Source organism: Oncorhynchus clarkii, chromosome 7 (genome assembly GCF_045791955.1).
Source record: "Oncorhynchus clarkii lewisi isolate Uvic-CL-2024 chromosome 7, UVic_Ocla_1.0, whole genome shotgun sequence".
In the NCBI taxonomy this organism is placed as follows: domain Eukaryota; kingdom Metazoa; phylum Chordata; class Actinopteri; order Salmoniformes; family Salmonidae; genus Oncorhynchus; species Oncorhynchus clarkii.
In genome coordinates, this window is record NC_092153.1 from 61,364,654 (window position 1) to 61,384,693 (window position 20,040).

General features: G+C 40.7%; 1 protein-coding gene across 50 annotated transcripts in view; it reads right to left on the reverse strand.

Annotated features, from left to right (window-relative positions):
- The window catches only part of LOC139413591 (zinc finger protein 740-like), a 40,470-nt gene extending 20,728 nt beyond the window's left edge, over positions 1-19,742 (reverse strand). For 24 of the 50 annotated variants that reach the window (XM_071161165.1, XM_071161155.1, XM_071161122.1 and 21 more), the window contains exons 1-10: positions 19,659-19,740; positions 10,695-10,863; positions 9,626-9,811; positions 8,978-9,124; positions 8,237-8,363; positions 7,905-7,988; positions 3,413-3,496; positions 1,318-1,401; positions 679-762; positions 84-167 (exon numbers count right to left, since the gene is read on the reverse strand). In XM_071161165.1, the coding sequence (XP_071017266.1) occupies positions 84-167; positions 679-762; positions 1,318-1,401; positions 3,413-3,496; positions 7,905-7,988; positions 8,237-8,363; positions 8,978-9,124; positions 9,626-9,811; positions 10,695-10,739 (925 nt within the window). In that variant the 5' untranslated portion in view covers positions 10,740-10,863; positions 19,659-19,740. Of the gene's footprint in view, positions 1-83; positions 168-678; positions 763-1,317; positions 1,402-3,412; positions 3,497-7,904; positions 7,989-8,236; positions 8,364-8,977; positions 9,125-9,625; positions 9,812-10,694; positions 10,864-19,658 lie in introns of all 50 variants that reach the window. The other 26 variants (XM_071161171.1, XM_071161170.1, XM_071161159.1 and 23 more) reach the window with 13 other exon arrangements.
- Between the last annotated feature and the right edge of the window lie 298 nt (positions 19,743-20,040).

Below are 20,040 nucleotides of genomic sequence, written 5' to 3' on the forward strand. Positions count from 1 at the left end.
GTCCAAAGAACTTCTATAAACAACTTCTTGGTCTCCATCCGTAGCCAACATATGTGAGATGGGTATGGTGAGAGGACCCATACCCGTATGTTTGAGGCTGTGTCTTGCCAGGTGGTAACGCTGGAAAAACCTCATGTCACACATGGAACAAGCGTACGGCTTCACCCCTATACACACACAGAACACCAACTTTAGAAAAGTCTGCATCTTGCCCTTTGATAAACTAGCCCTTAACACACTCAAAGAAAGCCAGACATGCCAGAACATTGGCAGCAATTAAACGTCACAGCCATGCAAACTTGCACTGACATAAGTGTTCAACACAGTTGATTTCCATTCAAAATATGTAAATGGCTATAAAGTGATCTAAAACAAAACACGAGCATACCGCAGTCATTTCAGTATAGAAATATAGCTAATTAATGCACTCTCACTAAAGGGTTGGTTGGGCAATTTTCAACGATATTGCCAAGATACTAATCCAGTGAATACAGAGATATTAACTGAAAGCCACAAATTGTTTAGCGGTTCTTAAACTTTAGTTTGTTGAGGCTACACGCCAGTGTGCGCAAGAACATTAGAAACTTGTGAATTGGTGCAACATCAGTGTTTCCAGCCCATTGTAAAAAAATTAATATAAATAACTAAATAAAAAGGGCATGGTGTGCGGACTCATACCCGTATGAGTGAGGCTGTGTCTCGCCAGGTGGTAACGCTGGAAGAACCTCATGTCACACATGTTGCAAGCGTATGGCTTCACCCCTATACACACAGAACATCAATATTTTAGCTAGCTGCCAACGTCTTGGTTTTTAAAAAATGCACCAAGTTGTCACTATGATGTCAAGCCTTGTAAGAGAATATACTTTTCTAGCATGATAATAGTATGATCATGGCTTTCAGCTACAGGACTCTATCTGAAGACACTTAATACAATTTGACAAATACATGGAGATTCATTTAAAATCATGAAGTATTGTACAAAGCGCCTGAGATTACCAAGATTACCCAAACTTGAGTTTATGGTCATGTAAAGTACCAGTCAAAAATTTGGACCCACCTACTGATTCCAGGGTTTTTCTTTATTTCAACATTGTACAATAATAGTGAAGACATAAAAACTGTGAAATAACATGCATGGAATCATGTAGTAACCAAAAAATATTATTCTACAATTTAGAAAATACAAATAAGGAAAAACCTTGAATGTGTAGGTGTCCAAACTTTTGACTGGTACTGTATGTTAACTCACTTCATTGAGGAAACCTGGTTAGCACTACAATGTTACTCTAAGGGCTATGGTGAGATGGCGCCTACCCGTATGAGTGAGGCTGTGTCTCGCCAGGTGGTAACGTTGGAAGAATCTCATGTCACACATGTTGCATGCATACGGCTTCACCCCTATACACACACACACACACACACACACACACACACAGAGTATCAATATATTAGCTAGTGCTCTTATTATATAAAGTGGAACACATACCAATTCGCTAATCCCAAACTACGAGCATACATTTCATTAAAATGTAAGGACTGATAAGGTATATTGCTAGAGGTGTAAATGTTTGTTGCTATAGAGAGCAATTACTTCCCGATTAAGTCTTAACCTTTGGAGACAAACAATCAAGCATGCATTTAAGGTAAAAACAAAATGTTATTATGCTCAATTAACAAAAGCCAAAGGTCAATTTGGGTTCAATAGCAACAAACGTCAGGATTCTACCACAAAAACGTTAGCTATAAATTAGGCAGTTAATACTCACATTAAAATAAGCTATTTGGCTAAGAACTTGTTTTTATCTACAAAACTTAGAAAATAGTCATCAGCCACATTCTGTACCAACTTCAAGCCATTATCAATTACATTTGAGCTACCTAGCCATGAACAACTACCAGTAAATCATGTACAAGGATTAGACATCGAGAGAGAGTGAGAGACCATTCCCTCTGTGGGCAAGAGACTTTTTCCACATAAGTCTAATAGTTTCAAACATTTTAAGTGTCAGAATGGTCAAATACATATCACTATATAGTATGTCTGCATTTCTACCCACATTACATGGCCAAAAGTATGTGGAAACCTGCTTGTCGAACATCTCATTCCAAAATCATGGGCATTAATATATAGAGTTCCTCCCCCTTTGCTGCTATAACAGCCTCCACTCCTCTGGGAAGGATTTCTACTAGATGTTGGTACTTAGGAAGCAAGTCCCCGCAGCATTCAGCCACAATAGCATTAGTGAGGTCGGCATGGATGTTGGGCGATTAAGCCTGGCTCACAGTCTGCGTTCCAATTCATCCCAAAGGTGTTCGATGGGGTTGAGGTCAGGGCTCTGTGCAGGCCAGTCAAGTTCTTCCACATCGATCTCAACAAACCATTTCTGTATGGACCTCACTTTTTGCATGGTGGCATTGCCACAAAGTTGGAAGCACAGAATCATCTAGAATGTCATTGTATGAGGTAGCATTAAGATTTCCTTTCACTGGAACTAAGGGGCCTAGCCCAAACCATGAAAAACAGCCCCAGACCATTATTCCTCCTCCACCAAACTTTACAGTTGGCACTATGCAGTCTAGCCTTCTCCTGGCATCCGCCAAACCCAGATTCGTCTGTCAGATGGTGAAAAGTGATTCATCGCTCCAGAGTCCAATGGCGGCGAGATTTACACCACTTCAGCCGACACTTGGCATTGCGCATGTTGATCTTAGGCTTGTGTACAGCTGCTCGGTGATGGAAACCCATTTCATGAAGCTCCCGACTAACAGTTCTTGTGCGGACGTTGCTTCCAGAGGCAGTTTGGAACTCGATAGTGAGTGTTGCAACTAAGGACAGACGATTGTTGCACGCTACGCGCTTCAGGACTCTTCGGTTTTATTCTGTGAGCTTGTATGGCCTACCACTTCGCGGCTGAGCCATTGTTGCGTCTAGACGTTTCCACTTCACAAAAAAAAGCACTTACAGTTGACCGGGACAGCTCTAGAAGGGCAGGAATTTGACAAACGTCCTTGTTGGACTGCTGGCATCCTATAACGATGCCACGTTGAACGTCACCGAGCTCTTCAGTAATTGTCATTCTACTGTTAATGTTCGTCTATGGAGATTGCATGGCTGTGTGCTGGATTTGATACACTTGTCAGTAACGAGTGTGGCTGAAATAGTATAATCCTCTAATTTGAATGGGTGTCCACATACCTTTGGCCATGTAGTGTATATGAATGCCACAATTTTTGTCCTAGCATAAAGATTTGTCTCATTGTGAGCTCCTGAGGCTGGCAGACTGTCATGTAAGAAATACATATTTATTTTACACTCAATACATTTCTACTGAGAGGCTGCTCCGTGACAAACAGGAGTAAAATGGGTCGCTTGTTTTATGTGAGATGGGTACGGAAAGAGGACTCATACCCGTATGAGTGAGGCTGTGTCTCTCCAGGTGGTAACGCTGGAAAAACCTCATGTCACACATGGAACAAGCGTACGGCTTCACCCCTATACACACAGAGCATAAAAATATTAGCTATTCAATCTGCACAGAATGAAAAAAGGTTTTATACCAATTGCAAATTTCTGTCAATTCAAACTAGAGTAAGATTGGTTAGATTTACAAGGATAAACATACGGCCAAATGAACACACATAATACTTGACACTAACCAGGTTTCCATCCTACCTTTTTATGCACGTAAAGTCAGATAAATATCATAACAGGCCTAATGGAAACATGCTTTTATATGCAAATATTGATATAATAACCATCATATTGAAGGAAATGTGGAGTGACGCGATGACATGTGTGGTCTTTCCATTTTGTTTTTTTTTGAGAAAGCATGCAGTTTATTAGGCTACAGATTAAATAAATTATGATTACTGCATTGTTGGGATTAGAGTTTACAAGAAAGGCATTTCACTGTACTTGTGCATGTGACATTAAAACTTGATGAAATAAGTTATGAACTTCACAGGGTGGTGAAAATGCAAGGTGATGAACTTGATGCTCCTTTCCAATAGAGGGTCTTATTCTGGTGACATGATGATCGAGTCTTGGCTGCCGTTTATTTTTTATTTGTCAATCTCACTTTTTTGTCCATAATCATCATGTAGGCCAGGTATTCCCAAACTGGGGTATGCACAATGGCATTGGGGGTACTCCAAATAAAATTGTGATTCACATAAAAAAAATATTTAAAAAATAATAATAATAATTCAAAATGTAGTGTCACCCATTTCTCATTATGGGGAATTGTGTGTTGATGGGTGAGTTTTTTGTTGTTGTTGATTTAACCCATTTTTAATTCAGGACCATCAAAGAGGCGCAAATATGATGAGAACTACATTGATTTGGGTTTCACTTATAATTGGAGTAGTGCCTTTCCTCAGCCACAGTGTGTTATATGTGCAACGGTTCTCTCTCAACTCGGTGAAACCTTCACTCTTGCGCAGACATTTAGAAACAAAATTTGAAAAAAATAGGCCACGGAAGTTTGAGAGAGAATAAAGATGACTTTCAAGTAGTAAGATATGTATAAAAGCAACAGATACCATAAGAAGGGGCTAGAAGTGTCTTATATGGTGAGCTACCGAGTGGCTAGGACAGGCAAGCACCATACTATTGTGGAGGACTTAATTCTTCCTGCTCCCGCAGATATGGCTGGGACAATGCTGGGAGAGAAGGCCCAAAAACACTATACAGACAATGCCTTCATCAAACAACACTTTCACAATGCATCAGTGACATGGCAGGAGATGTTTTGAAACAATTACTGCGTCGCATACAAGCCAGTGAATTATATGCGTTACAACTGGATGAGTCAACAGACGTTGGAAACCAGGACAACAGAAGAGGATATTTTTTAAGTACTGGACAGCTTTGTGACATCAAATGGACTTTGGTGGTCAAGATGTGTTGGTATCTGTACTGATTGCGTAAAAGCCATGACAGGTAGACTTTTTTATTTTACATTTATTTAACTAGGCAAGTCATTTAAGAACAAATTCTTATTTGCAATGATGGCCTAGGGACAGTGGGTTAACTGCCTTGTTCAGGGGCAGAACAGATTTTTACCTTGTCAGCTCGGGGATTCGATCTTGCAAACTTTTGGTTACTAGTCCAACGCTCTAACCTCTAGGCTACCTGTCGCACATACAGTGTGGTAACGCGCGTGCAAGCAGTTGCTCCCGACGCCACTTGGGTACGCTGCAGCATCCACGGAAAGGCTCTTGCTGACAAGGGATCTTCTCTCGCATGAATGATCTGAATCTAGGATTATAGGGACTCCGTAACTATATAAGAAGTTGGAGCTCTTCTCTGTCTGCATTAACAAGGACAACACACAGGTCTTTCCAACATTGTAAGATTTGTTTGTATGCAAATGAACTCAAGCTTACGGGCAATGTCAAATGAGATACAGCGAAGCACAGGAGTAAGTTGGGTGCGCAATTACGCAGGTATTTTCCTGAAACAGATGACACAAACAACTGGATTCGTTATCCCTTACAAGCCCTGCCTCCAGTCCACTTAAAGATATCTCAACAAGAGAGCCTCATCGAAATTGCAACAAGCGGTTCTGTGAAAATGTTATTTAAATCAGATGCCACTGTCATATTTCTGGATTGGGCTGCGCTCAGAGTATCCTGCCTTGGCAAATGGCACTGTTAAGACACTGATGCCCTTTGCAACTACATACCTATGGGAGAGTGGATTCCCGGCCCACACTAGCATTAAAAACGAAATACAGGCACAGACTGTGTGTGGAAAAGGATTTAAGACAGACTCTCTCCAATACAACCCGAAATTGCAGAGTTATGTGCATCCTTTCAAGAACACCCTTCTCATTAAATTGTGATTAACTCACCACAGGTGTATTTCGATGTACAAATAAGGTTTAATATGTAAGATGGTTATTAGCAAAATGATTGATTATTATTTGTGCCCTGGTCCTATAAGAGCTCTTTGTCACTTCCCACAAGCCGGGTTGTGACAAAAACACTCACTCATTCTTATGTTTAATAAATGGATCGTATAGTGTGTGTGTGTGGCAGGCTTACAATGATGGCAAAAAACATTTGAGTGCACGCTGACCCTGGTGCTAGAGGGGGTACAGCTGACCCTGGTGCTAGAGGGGGTACAGCTGACCCTGGTGCTAGAGGGGGTACAGCTGACCCTGGTGCTAGAGGGGGTACAGCTGACCCTGGTGCTAGAGGGGGTACAGCTGACCCTGGTGCTAGAGGGGGTACAGCTGACCCTGGTGCTAGAGGGGGTACGCCGCTGGAGGTTGAATGTTTGAAGGGGTACGGGACTATTAAAAGTTTGAACCACTGATTTAGGCTATACGTTGCTAAATACCAATACCAGAGTGGCCCCCCTTCTATATAATGGAAGATTTTTGGTGAGAAAACCATCAGTAGAGTTGAAAATGCAATGGAAACCCATTTAACTTTTATTTATTTTATTTGGTACATGGAAACATCTCTGTTGGGAAAATGTACATATTATATTTATGCTGATGTTTTTTTTATATTCTCATGAAAATCTGTCGCCAATTGGATGAAAACCTAGAAAACCTTTTAAGTACAAAATGTATCTGGATTTTGATCAAACGAAAAGACTAGAATCGAAAGCAAATAGTTTATTTCAAAATAAAAATGCAAAATTGGAAAGCATATTTTTCTTTTCCAATTTAGGAGATGCTGCAGGCCACTCATCAAATAGTTTACTTACCAAGATTACTTAATATCTCAGAAAATCATAGCTTTTATTTTACCTTTATTTAACTAGGCAAGTCAGTTAAGTGTTAAGAACAAATTCTTATTTTCAATGACGATTTGTACCTTGTCAGCTCAGGGGTTTGAACTTGCAACCTTCCGGTTACTAGTCCAACGCTCTAACCACTAGGCTACCCTGCCGCCCCAAACTACCCTGCCTCCCTAACTAATAGCTTCTTGATATCCATGCTGTAAATTCTATTCAGAATATCATACTGCAAACAAAAAGCTACTGGTAGCTACCGAGAGACTGAAAAACAGCTTCTATCTCAAGGCCATCAGACTGTTAAACAGCCACCACTAACACTGAGTGGCTGCTGCCAACACACTGACACTGACTCAACTCCAGCCACTTTAATAATGGGAATTGATGGGAAATGATGTAAATATATCACTAGCCACTTTAAACAATGCTACCTTATATAAATGTTACTTACCCTACATTATTCATCTCATACGCATACGTATATACTGTACTCTATATCATCGACGGTATCCTTATGTAATACATGTATCACTAGCCACTTTATACTATACTATGCCACTTTGTTTACATACTCATCTCATTTGTACATACTGTACCCGATACCATCTACTGTATCTTGCCTATGCTGCTCTGTACCATCACTCATTCATATATCCTTATGTACATATTCTTTATCCCCTTACACTGTGTACAAGACAGTAGTTTGGAATTGTTAGTTAGATTACTTGTTATTACTGCATTGTCGGAACTAGAAGCACAAGCATTTCGCTACACTCGCATTAACATCTGCTAACCATGTGTATGTGACAAATAAAATTTGATTTGATTTGGTAACTTGCAACACCTTCACCTAGATAAAGCAACATTGTCCTAAAACTGGGACCTTTGACCACAGAAGGCTGCACAATCTATAAACATTTGTACCAAGCAGACCTTTCATTTGTACTCTCACTGGTGTTGGGAGAACCATTTGAACATTTGTGATGATAACCCCTCTCCTTCATATAGTTGAGGTGAAAGGAAGTGTGAGCTTTGCTGGAAATTACTGTCCAAATGACAAACACTGAAACACCTTTATACTGGGGTTCCAGTGCAGCACTACAGATGTAGCCTGTTTAGATAAAGATGGGTATGGTAAGAGGACGCATACCCGTGTGAATCAGGCTGTGTCTCTCCAGGTGGTAACGCTGAATAAATCTCATGTCACATATGCCACAAGCATACGGCTTCTCCCCTAAATCGAAGAGTACCAATTTTAGTGAAAGGTCCCCACAGAGAACACCAAAAACGGTGAAAGAAAATCTGACACTAGACAAGGAGGCCATCTCATATTCTTAAAAACACCAGTCACTTAATCCAAACTGGTGTTTCTGCTGGCCTTATGTATTTTCTAACTGTATTAGCCAGGCATTTTAAACATCTCCCTAACTGGTAATGGAGAACCTCCAGAAGTTAGCTGGCAATTGTGGTCTTGACACATACCTGTATGAATGAGGATGTGTCTCTTCAGGTGATATCCACTCCTAAATGCTCCATAACAATGATTGCAGATGAAGTTTTTCTGCACTTTAGATATTGGACAGTTACCATTCTCATCCACAACAACCACCTATGCAGGATAGGACAGAATAGAGGCCCGTCAAAAAAAATTGTAGGCCTAACACCACACAGACAAAAACTCAGATACACAAATCTGCTAAATCATCACTACAAGTTGGACTTCACTTTTGTATAGAAGGAAATGTATGATTCATTGGTTTATTCAGTATGAGAAAAGCTAGTACTGTCCAACTAGTCCTGGTTAAAAAGGTAATTAATACATTATTTCTAGCTCCTTATAAAAATTTTAAAAAGTTAGAGGTGACCATTTTGGCCATTTAAATGACAAAGTACCCAAAACCTAGAGAAGGGTTAACCCCTCCCACCCCCATATGTTACTGCTCCCCCTCTCTCACACAATAACAGTTGTGTTCCCCTCCCCCTCTTTCCTCTCCAGAGAACCCCATCTCCTCTCCACTCCTCCCCCCACACAAACAAAATATGTGCACTCAAAGGCACCAACTCAGCTAGAGACAAAAGTCAGTCTTATACACATAGAAGCACACAGAGAACCAAACGCCCACAGACATGCACACAAACACACTTTCAGTTTGTTTTTATAACACAATCCCTCGGAAACACAGAAAAAAGTCAATTTTGCTTTAAAAATTCAGAGGCACTGACCTTCCCTCCCCTCCCGTCTTGCTCTCTCACTTTACAGGGCGTTCCTGACTTCCTGTTCTTCTTTTTCAGCTGCATGTCTTCGTTGGCCCTCATTTCCTTCTCGTCCAGCAGGCGGGGGGTGTGGAAGTCACCCTCCTTCCGGATAAGCTGGGGTGCACAGACAAGAGGGAGAGAGGGCTTTGAGTCAGCCTGACTGGACTTTTTTTTTTTGATAGCCTGAAACGTACAAATAGGAATTACCGTACAGAAATAAAACAAGAATATATTCCTTGCTTTCTAAATAAAATAAATGTGAAGGACAGGATTGTTAAGAATTCTTTATGGGATTATGCTGGGAAAATAATAATAATAAGAGTAAAAAAATTAAAAAAAGCTTTGTCAAAAGACAGAAGGTAACCTCCCTTCATGCCTACTTTTCAATTGCTGTACATATCTGGCAGCCTCTTTAAATCATTACTGAAGACTATGATTTAGGTATATTAGCAGCCAACAGTAAGAAAGTGCTTGACCTACATAAATGCAAGTTACTGCTGAGACCTAGCCAATGCGAAATATGTCAATTTCTCATTTGTTGTTCTTTCAGCGAGTGACAATGACAAACAACAAAGTCCCCTCCTCCCCCTCTGCAGTGCCCCGGCGCCTCCTAACCAGGGGTGGACAGCTCATTCCAGATGGCAGGATCATGTGGCTCTGAGGACCGCGGTCAGGGCCATCCCTCTGGGGCGGTGGTCCATGTCCGAGCGGAGCCATCATCTTCTTTGGCGGACCGGCCATGGAGCTGGCCTGCATCAGGGCCATACTTGAGAGAACAGCCTCACAGCCAAGCAACCCTGCCTGGGAACAGAAAAAAAATAAAAAATAAAAATAAAAAAATCCACTATCAGACATTTAGAAAATACATCTCATTTGTTGTTTTGGCTCTGTACTCCAACACTTTGGATTTGAAATAATACAATGACTATGAGGTTAAAGAGCAGACTGTCCACTTTATTTTAAGGGCATTTTCTTCTATATTAGAGTGAACTGTTTAGAAATTACAGCACTTTTTGTGCCTAGTCCTCCCCATTTTAGGGGACCATAAGTATTTGGGACAAATTCACTTGTGTATAAAGTAGTAAAAAGTTTCATATTTGGTCCCAAAGTTAGACGCACAAATATAATACCCCCAAGACAAGCTAACCTCCCACCATTACAATAACAGGGGAGGTTTTCATTTTTGGTGGGGGTATGATATATTGGGGGGTATGATATATTTGTGCATCTAACTTTCACTCATTATTCTGCGCTTCTTCAGGTCAATCTGTTATCATCTGTTATGATAACAGATGATATGTACAAAAAGTGCTGTAATTTCTAACTGGTTGACCCGATATGGATGAAAATTAAAGCTGACAGTATGCACTTTAACCTCAGTCATTGAGTTGAAGTACAAAGCTAAAACAACATGTGTCACTGTTCCAATACGTTCAGAGCTCACTGTACAAATAGAACCAGTCTGGGTGTAGAGGAGCTAAACAAAGGAGAAAACAAAAACTCAAGACTTCCAGAGGCTGAGTTAGCTACACCAGAAACGGTATGAAACAATAAAAGATATCAAATCTTTTTTCAAACACAGCACCTTTTATGACGACAACATCCTGAGTGACAAAAGATAAATGTAGCCTAATAGTAGGCATGTTGGTTGTAGAAATGTTATATTTTTTGTTGGAAAACAAACCCATTTCATATGATCGCGGACTGAGCTGCTGGGCAGATGTGACATTGCAGTGGGAACGGTGTATGTGAGGGCGGGGACGGGGGCAGGGACAAGGTCATCCAGGAATCCGTCAATCAGGATGGTCAGTCTGATGGGAGGCCACACCCACCTCACTCATCTAGCACTAAAACTGAAGAAGAGGACGATGTGGACAAAACATGAAAACGCATTCAATAATAATTTTAAAATAAAATAATTTAACGCTAAAACCCGCAGTGAATCAAATTGTAACTACTCCAAATCACACAACACCCAATTCTTACTCAAAAACAAGCATCCCCATAATAACTGTAGACAGTCCTTTGGTTAACTCCTTGTTTGCCTTTGTCACCAAAGGGGTATCCTACATTGCAAGCTAGATCTACTCAGGGTTTTCTAAAGCTAGCCAGCTTCAGTTAGCATCACATTCCATCTCAGGCTTCATCTGTATTACGACGGTGCATATCGCTCGTCCGCCTTCCACTAACTCAAGCAGGCTTGTAACTGCGCATGCATGTAGCACTCGGCTTGTCGGACGCCAAAATCTTAAATGACACAATGCGTAACATCAATCCATGGGCGAGTCAATGCCACAATTTCATATGTGCCGAAATCAAAATGAAAGAAAAGTTATCTTGCAAATTTAGCAGGCTATGGTGTGAAATAGGCTTTTAGAAGTGCTGTCTTTATTTTATTACTACTTATTGTTAAATGGCGACTTGTGTGCTTATCAATGCACAACCACAAGCCCCCCTTTCCCCCCCACTCCTAATGACAAAATAATCAAGTCACACAAACAAGTTTCTGTGCGTGAAGTTTAAAATGCATTCTGTCATTACTAAATGTGTAATGTGACATTAACATTATTTTTTAACAAACATTTGGTCAATAAAATATTTAAAATCCTCAAATGAAGGGGATGACGACAATATTTGCAAGAGGGAGGGAATCTGATTTTATGGTCCTGAATTCGTGGCTCAGTCACTTCAGGAAGTGGAGTTAGCGTGCCCCGGAGCAGGTTAGTTCTGAAGGATTTGTTGCCATAGAAATGTACCTGGCTAAAAAGGTAAGCCACCTTCTTATGAAGCGTTATCCTGAGTTAAACTCAAGAGTTGACCAAAGTTACCTCGCTAACTTCTCATAACTGCTTCGTAGGATAACCCTTTGGTCACTTGGCTATGAATTAAGATTTTGAAAGAACCGCTCAAGTGTCACACCAACACAACAAGCTAGCTAATACCCAAAATGGGATTCTCAAGCAATTCCAATACAGAACAATAGCAATTGTGTACATAAACATAGCTAACGTTAGCTAGCTGTTGAACAGGTGTGACCACAATAAATATATAATACATTTGGTACAAAGAAATGACTGATACTGCAAGTATCAGCCCCCACATGATTTTAATCACTTTCTGACTGCACCCCTTTTGATTTGAACAAAACAATTCATACATGTTTATCCATGGTGGAAACAGTAGCCAGAAAGTTACTTTTTGCAACAGAATGCCAAAACATTGAGCGAGGTGCTCAAAGTCGACCGATTTTGCATACCCCACCATACCATGAGACGTCCATGTCTTCATTACTGAAAACAATTAACGGTTGATATCATTTCAAAGCTTACAAATCCGGGTTTTCAAAATAGTCTGATATCTTGAACAATTAAAAAAAAAATTAAGCTTTATTACATTTCTCATTTTCACAAATGTTGTAGCTTCGACCCTATTTGACATCATCAACATCAAGTGTTTGTATTGTGCCAGTCATTGGTTGACAGTATACTCTTGAATACAGGGTGGGTGTCATTGCAAACATAGAAATGAATTCCTAAACTGGACCACTCTCTTCAGACACCTGAAATTTAGCTGATACAGCATTGACATTTAAATTGTATTGAAACTATAAACTTCCAAGTAGTGCCAGAAAGATGGACGCCGCTCCACCCACTGTCAAATGTCAACTTGAATGGGTTTGTCTATTCTATTATCTATTTCTATGATTTCAATAGGTTTCCTATGAAAGATTGAAACATTTAATTTATAACGGATATTCCCACTCAAGTCAACATTCTATGATGGGTGGACCTCCAACCATCTTTGTGGTAACATTTGAAAGTTGGAATGTCAACTTTATACACATTTGAGTCAATCTATCAACCCAAACATGACACTGGCCCACCCTGTATTCAAGAGTATACTGCGTCTCAACTAATGGCAGGCACAACAAACAACTCGGATTATGTCATATAGGGTCTTAGCTACAACACACACTGAACAAAAATATAAACAACATTTCAAACAAATTTTGTCACATACACCGAATATTTCACCGTACAGTGAAATGCTTACTTACAAGCCCTTAACCAACAATGCAGGAGAGGTCGACCGATTAATCGGAATGGCCGATTAATTACGGCCTAGGAACGGTGGGTTAACTGCCTGGTTCAGGGGCAGAATGACAGATTTTCACCTTGTCAGCTCGGGGGATCCAATCTTGCAACCTTACAGTTAACTAGTCCACCTCTCTAACCACCTACCTCATTGCACTCGACAAGGAGCCCGCCTGTTACGCGAATGCAGTAGAAGCCAAGGTAAGTTTCTAGCTAGCATTAAACATATCTTATAAAAAACAATCAATCATAATCACTAGTTATAACACATGGTTGATGATATTACTAGTTTATCTAGCGTGTCCTGCGTTGCATATAATCGATGCAACGCTGGGGGATGATTTAACAGAAGCACATTTGCGAAAAAAGCACAATCGTTGGAAGACTGTACCTAACCATAAACACCAACGCCTTTCTTAAAATCAATACACAGAAGTATATTTTTAAACCTGCATATTTAGCTAAAAGAAATCCAGGTTAGCAGGCAATATTAACCAGATGAAATTGTGTCATTTCTCTTACGTTCATTGCACGCAGAGTCAGGGTATATGCAACAGTTTGGGCAGCCTGGTTCATTGAGAACTAATTTTCCAGAATTTTACGTAATTATGACATAACATTGAAGGTTGTTCAAATGTAACAAGAATATTTAGACTTAGGGATGGCACCCGTTAGATAAAATACTGAACGGCTTCGTATTTCACTGAAAAAATAAACGTTTCGTTTTCGAAATGGTAGTTTCCAGATTCGACCATATTAATGACCAAAGGCTCGTATTTCTGTGTGTTATGTTATAATTAAGTCTATGCTTTGATAGAGCAGTCTGACTGAGCGATGGTAGGCAGCAGCAGGCTCGTAAGCATTCATTCAAACAGCACTTTCGTGCGTTTTTCCAGCAGCTCTTCGCAAGCACAGCGCAGTTTATGACTTCAAGCCTATCAGCCTAATGACTAGTGTAACCGATGTGAAATGGCTAGCTAGTTAGCGGGGTGTGGGCTAAAAGCGTTTCAAAAGTCACTCGCGCTGAGACTTGGAGTAGTTATTCCCCTTGCTCTGCAAGGGCTGCGGCTTTTGTGGAGCGATGGGTAACGCTGCTTCGAGTGTGGCTGTTGTCGCTGTGTTCCTGGTTCGAGCCCAGGTAGGGACGAGGAGAGGGACGGAAGCTATACTGTTACACTGGCAATACTATGGTGCCTTTAAGAACATCCAATAGTCAAAGGTATATGAAATACAAACGGTATAGAGAAATAGTCCTATAAATACTAGATTAACTACAACCTAAACCTACAACCTACAACCTCTTACCCTGGAATATTGAAGTCTCATGTCAAAAGGAACCACCAACTTCCATATGTTCTCATGTTCTGAGCAAGGCACTCAAACGGTAGCTTTTTTTTTTTTACATGGCACATATTGCACTTTTACTTTCTTCTCCAAGACTTTTGTTTTTGCATTATTTAAACCAAATTGAACATGTTTCATTTATTGGAGGCTAAATTGATTTCTATTGATGTATTATATTAAGTTAAAATAAGTGTTCATTCAGTATTATTGCAATTGTCATTTTTAAAAATAACTTTTTTTTATTTTATTAAAAAACGTCTGATTAATCGGTGTCGCCTTTTTTTGGTCCTCCAATAATCGGTATCGGCGTTGAAAAATCATAATCGGTCGACCTCTACAATGCAGTTAAGAAAAATAAGTGTTAAGTAAAAAATTTAAAATAAAAGTAACAAATAATTAAAGATCAACAGTAAAATAATAGCGAGGCTATATACAGGGTACCGGTAAAGAGGGGGTACCGGTACAGATCAGGACCCTCTCTAAAATTATCTGCTGAAATTGTTGCAACCCCTATTACTAGCCTGTTCAACCTCTCATATCGTCTGAAATTCACAAAAATTGGAAAGCAGCCGAGGTCATCCCCCCTCTTCAAAGTGGAGACACTCTAGACCCAAACTGCTATAGACCTATATCTATCCTACCCTGCCTTTTGAAGGTTTTCGAAAGCAAAGTTAACAAACAAATTACTAACCATTTCGAATCCCACCGTACCTTCTCCGCTACGCAATCTGGTTTCAGAGCTGGTCATGGGCACACCTTAGCCACGCTCAAGGTCCTAAACAATATCATAACCGCCATCGATAAGAGACAATACTGTGCAGCCGTATTGTACCTGGCCAAGGCTTTCCGACTCTGTCAATCACCACATTCTTATCGGCAGACTCAGCCGCCTTGGTTTCTCAAATGATTGCGTCGCCTGGTTCACCACCTACTTCTCTGATAGAGTTCAGTGTGTCAAATCGGGGTGCCACAGGGTTAAATTCACGGGCCGCCTCTTTTCTTTGCATACATCAATGATGTCGCTCTTGCTGCTGGTGATTCTCTGATCCACCTCTACACAGACAACACCATTCTGTATACTTCTGGCCCTTCTTTGGACACTGTGTTAACAACCCTCCAGGCAAGCTTCAATGCCATACAACTCTCCTTCCATGGCCTCCAACTGCTCTGAAATGCAAGTAAAACTAAATGCATGCTCTTCAACCGATCGCTGCCGGCACCTGTCCGCCCGTCTAGCATTACTACTCTGGCCGGTTCGGACTTAGAATATGTGGACAACTACAAATACCTACACTAGGTGTCTGGTTAGACTGTAAACTCTCCTTCCAGACTCACATTAAGCATCTCCAATCCAAAATTAAATCTAGAATCAGCTTCCTATTTCTCAACAAAGCTTCCTTCACTCATGCTGCCAAACATACCCTCGTAAAACTGACCATCCTACCGATCCTCGACGATGTCATTTACAAAATAGCCTCCAACACTCTACTCAACAAATTGGATGCAGTCTATCACAGTGCCATCTGTTTTGTCACCAAAGCCCCACATACTACCCACAACTGCAACCTCTACGCACTTGTTGGCTGGCCCTTGCTTCATACTCGTCGCCAAACCCACTGGCTCCAGGTCATCTACAAGTCTTTGCTAAGTAAAGTCCTGCCTCATTTCAGCTCACTGGTCACCATAGCAACACTCACCCGTAGCACGCGCTCCAGCAGGTAAATCTCACTAGTCACCTCACTAGTCTTGGCCAGGTCGCAGTTGTAAATGAGAACTTGTTCTCAACTAGCCCACCTGGTTAAATAAAGGTGAAATAAACCAAATCAACAGAGTCAATGTGCAGGGGCACCGGTTAGTCGAGGTAATTTGTACATGTAGGTGGAGCTAAAGTGACTATGCATAGATAATAAACAGAGTAGCAGCTGAGCTGGGGGGGGGGGGGGGCAATGGGAATACCTTTTTTGCACTATTGGTTAGTAAGTAAGCATTTCACTGTAAGGCTGCACCTGTTGTATTTGGCGCATGTGACAAATAAACTTTGATTTGAATGCAAATAGTCTGGGTATCCATTTGATTATCTGTTCAGAAATCTTATAGCTTGGGGTTAGAAGCAGTTAAGAAGCCTTTTAGACCTAGACTTAGCGCTCCGGTACCGCTTGCCGTTCGATAGCAAAGAGAACAGTCTATGACTTGGGTGGCTGGAATCTGACAATTTTTAGGGCTTTCCTCTGACACCGCCTGGTATAGAGGTCCTGGATGGTAGGAAGCTTGGCCCCGGTGATGTACTGGGCCGTAAAGTGTTGGCCCCATGTTTCATGAGCTGATACAAATGAAAATCCTAGAAATGTTCCATATGCGCAAAAATCTTATTTCTCTCAAATTGTGTGCACAAATGTTTTTATATCCCTGTTAGTGAGAATTTCTTCCATTTGCCTAGATAATCCATCCACCTGGCAGGTATGGCATATCAATAAGCTAATTAAACAGCATGATCATTACAGAGGTGCACCATGTGCTGGTAACAGTAAAAGGCTACTCTATAATGTGCAGATCTGTCACACAACACAAGGCCACAGATGTCAAGTTTTAAGGAAGCGTGGAATTGGTGTGTGACTGCAGGAATGTGCACCAGAGAAGTTGCCAGAGAATGGAATGTTCATATCTCTACCATAAGCTGCCCCCAACAGAGAATTTAGCAACCAGACTCACAACCGCAGACCAAGTCAGCCCAGGACCTCCACATCCGGCTTCTTCACCTGCGGGATCATCTGGGGGGGGGGGGGGGTATTTCTGTCTGTAATAAAGCCCTTTTGTGGGTAAAAACTCTTTCTGATAGACTGGGCCTTTCTCCCCAGTGGGTGTTACCACATTCTAAGACCCACCCATGGTGGCACCAATGCCCAGTCATGTGAAAACCATAGATTATAGCCCAATGAATTCATTTCAATTGACATCATTCCTTATATTAACTGTAACTCAGTAAAAAAAAAAAAAAAAAAAATGTCTCATGTTGCATTTAGATTTTAGTTCAGTATATAGGGACACGTAAAAAACATAACGGTATAGCTTAAAATGTCAATTTTATTAGACAACCCTGTTTGTAAGCTTTCAAATTATTTCAATCTCAACCGTTTCAGTGATTAAGACATGGGTTTCGTTGTAGGGTGGGACATGCAAAATGAGTTAATGTTAAAGGCCAATTGCTGTCAAAAACTAGATTTGTCTGCATTTTAAATAGAAGGGTTGGTTGTTTAGCAACAAAACCAACAGGTGGGGCAAAACAGACAGTCATAGACTTTTGACAACATGTAAACTATATTTGGTCTCCAAATGTTCATTGAAAACCAACACATTTGCACAGTGAGCACCCATCTCAAATATATTGTACAGTTGTTGGGTTAGTTAGCGAATTTGTCATATTAGCATAGACATCAGTCAAAACGCCTCAAAGCATGGTACCATTAAGGCCTGAGGGGTGTGGTATATGGCCAATATACCACACCTAAGTGCTGTTCTGAAGCGCAACACAGAGTTTCTGGATACAGCCCTTAGCCGTGGTATATTGGCCATTTACCACAACACCCCGAGATGCCTTATTGCTATTATAAACTGCTTACCAACGTAATTTGAGCAGTAAAAATAAATTATTTGATTTACCACGGCTATCAGTCAACAGTCATTCAGGGCTCGAACCACCTAGTTTATGAATAAACAGTTATTTTTACTGCGCTGAATACACTGGTAAACAGTTTATAATAGCAATAAAGCATCTTGGGGATTTTGGCCGTGCTGCTTAAATATTCAATGAGCTGAATCGAGCCACCTACGATTCCCCACAAGGCAGCTTCTTGTCGTTGTTGCTAGCTATCTGACCATCTAAAATCATAACGCACGCCTACCCGGGAACGTCATTGTCGTCACGTTTTCGGCCAACCCGTAGATACATTTCCAAACTATGAGGTTGGAATAATACTGTGAAGATGACAATACTGCCCTTTAAGTACAATAGCTGCTTAAAACGATTGCCTGAAATGTCGGTTGGTTGGAGTTTTGGCCTGTTAAAATTAGATCATAGACCAATAAGCGAGTTCCAACCCTCTCTGCCAATAACTGCTAGTTTTTCCCTCCCTACTCAGAGCACTCCCAGACTAATCTATATCTAGAAGCTATTTTTCTTTTTGGACATTTTATTTGAAAACAATCACAGTAAGGTAATCGTTACCCCAAAAATATTTGATATTGACAAAAACGAATGCATTGGATATTTAAGCACCGCCATCTCCTGAATCGTTTGTCATTCAGGGTCAATAAGTCACTTTCTGACCACTTATATATACACCATGGGCAAATATATATGGAAAGTTTTGTTCAAATCAAAAGGGGTGCAGTCAGAAAGTGATGTTAATCATATGGAACGACCCCATAGCCACATAATTGAAAAACATTTTACCAATGGCACCCATAGCCGGCAAGCTAATGATCCAAGAAAAACCTCAACTATATTTTCCCAACACTACATAAACATTTGTAATTTCGCAGGTGCTCTACCAGAACCACTGCATCAGCAACCTCTTGATACACTAGCAGCTGATTATCATAACAGATTATTACAAATAGTAAAGTTAGCTGGCTATTTTCCCTGGCTGCACTGCAGCTAGATAACGTTAACGGGGCAAGGTTATTGACCAAGTAGTGTGAAAAACATGCTAGTTATCTGTCACGGTAGAAATACTACTTGATGTAATATTTAATTGACTGACCCAAAAAATGAAAGTATTTCCTCATAACTCACGGAAACAAAACAGAGCGAATACGAGCTAGCTGTTTCGGGCTAACATAACGGCGTTACCGTTGGCCTCCACGCACATCAAATCGTACAAACTTGAGTTGCCATCTAAACATCGAAATATGATATCGCTAATCCGGATCCGGATAAATACAGCTAGTTAGACAAAATAACAGTTCGAGGATTGCTATCAAACGAGGCACAAGACTGAGCAGTTACAGCAAGATTTCGCGATAAATAGGGAATGGTCGATGCGTACTGTAGTTAGCGAACGTTCTCCCCCTCCCCTGTTGTCTACGCTAACTCAAGTCGTGTCACTTATTTTTTGCTTAGAGGCGGAGGCCGAATTTCGCAAATATCGTCTGATGCACGACTAAACATACAAAACATTGGTGATATTCAACCGTTGTTTTTTGTTATTTACCTTTAATTTTACTCGTCTGTCGTGGCTCGTCACCCGAGTTCCAATTTCTTTCAGTTTACAAACACAGGAAACGCCACCGGATGTGCTCCCTGAGGAGAATCCTGCTATGCGATTGGAGAAAATGGGTATACACGTCTGCCATGTTGGTGAATGTGAAAACGTTACTCCATTTTAGTTGATATCAATTAGCTGTCTCAACTACAGATAATTTCAGTTTAGAAGGGGATTATTTTTGCCTCAACATTGCCTGGATTCATGCACGTTGATTTTCTTCCACAAAAACATGATTTTCAGCCTTTGCCCTTCCCAAAAACATCATCATAGCTTAGGCTATGCTAAAACATTGGAGTTCCAATAGGATGTGTGAATCAAAGCATGTAAT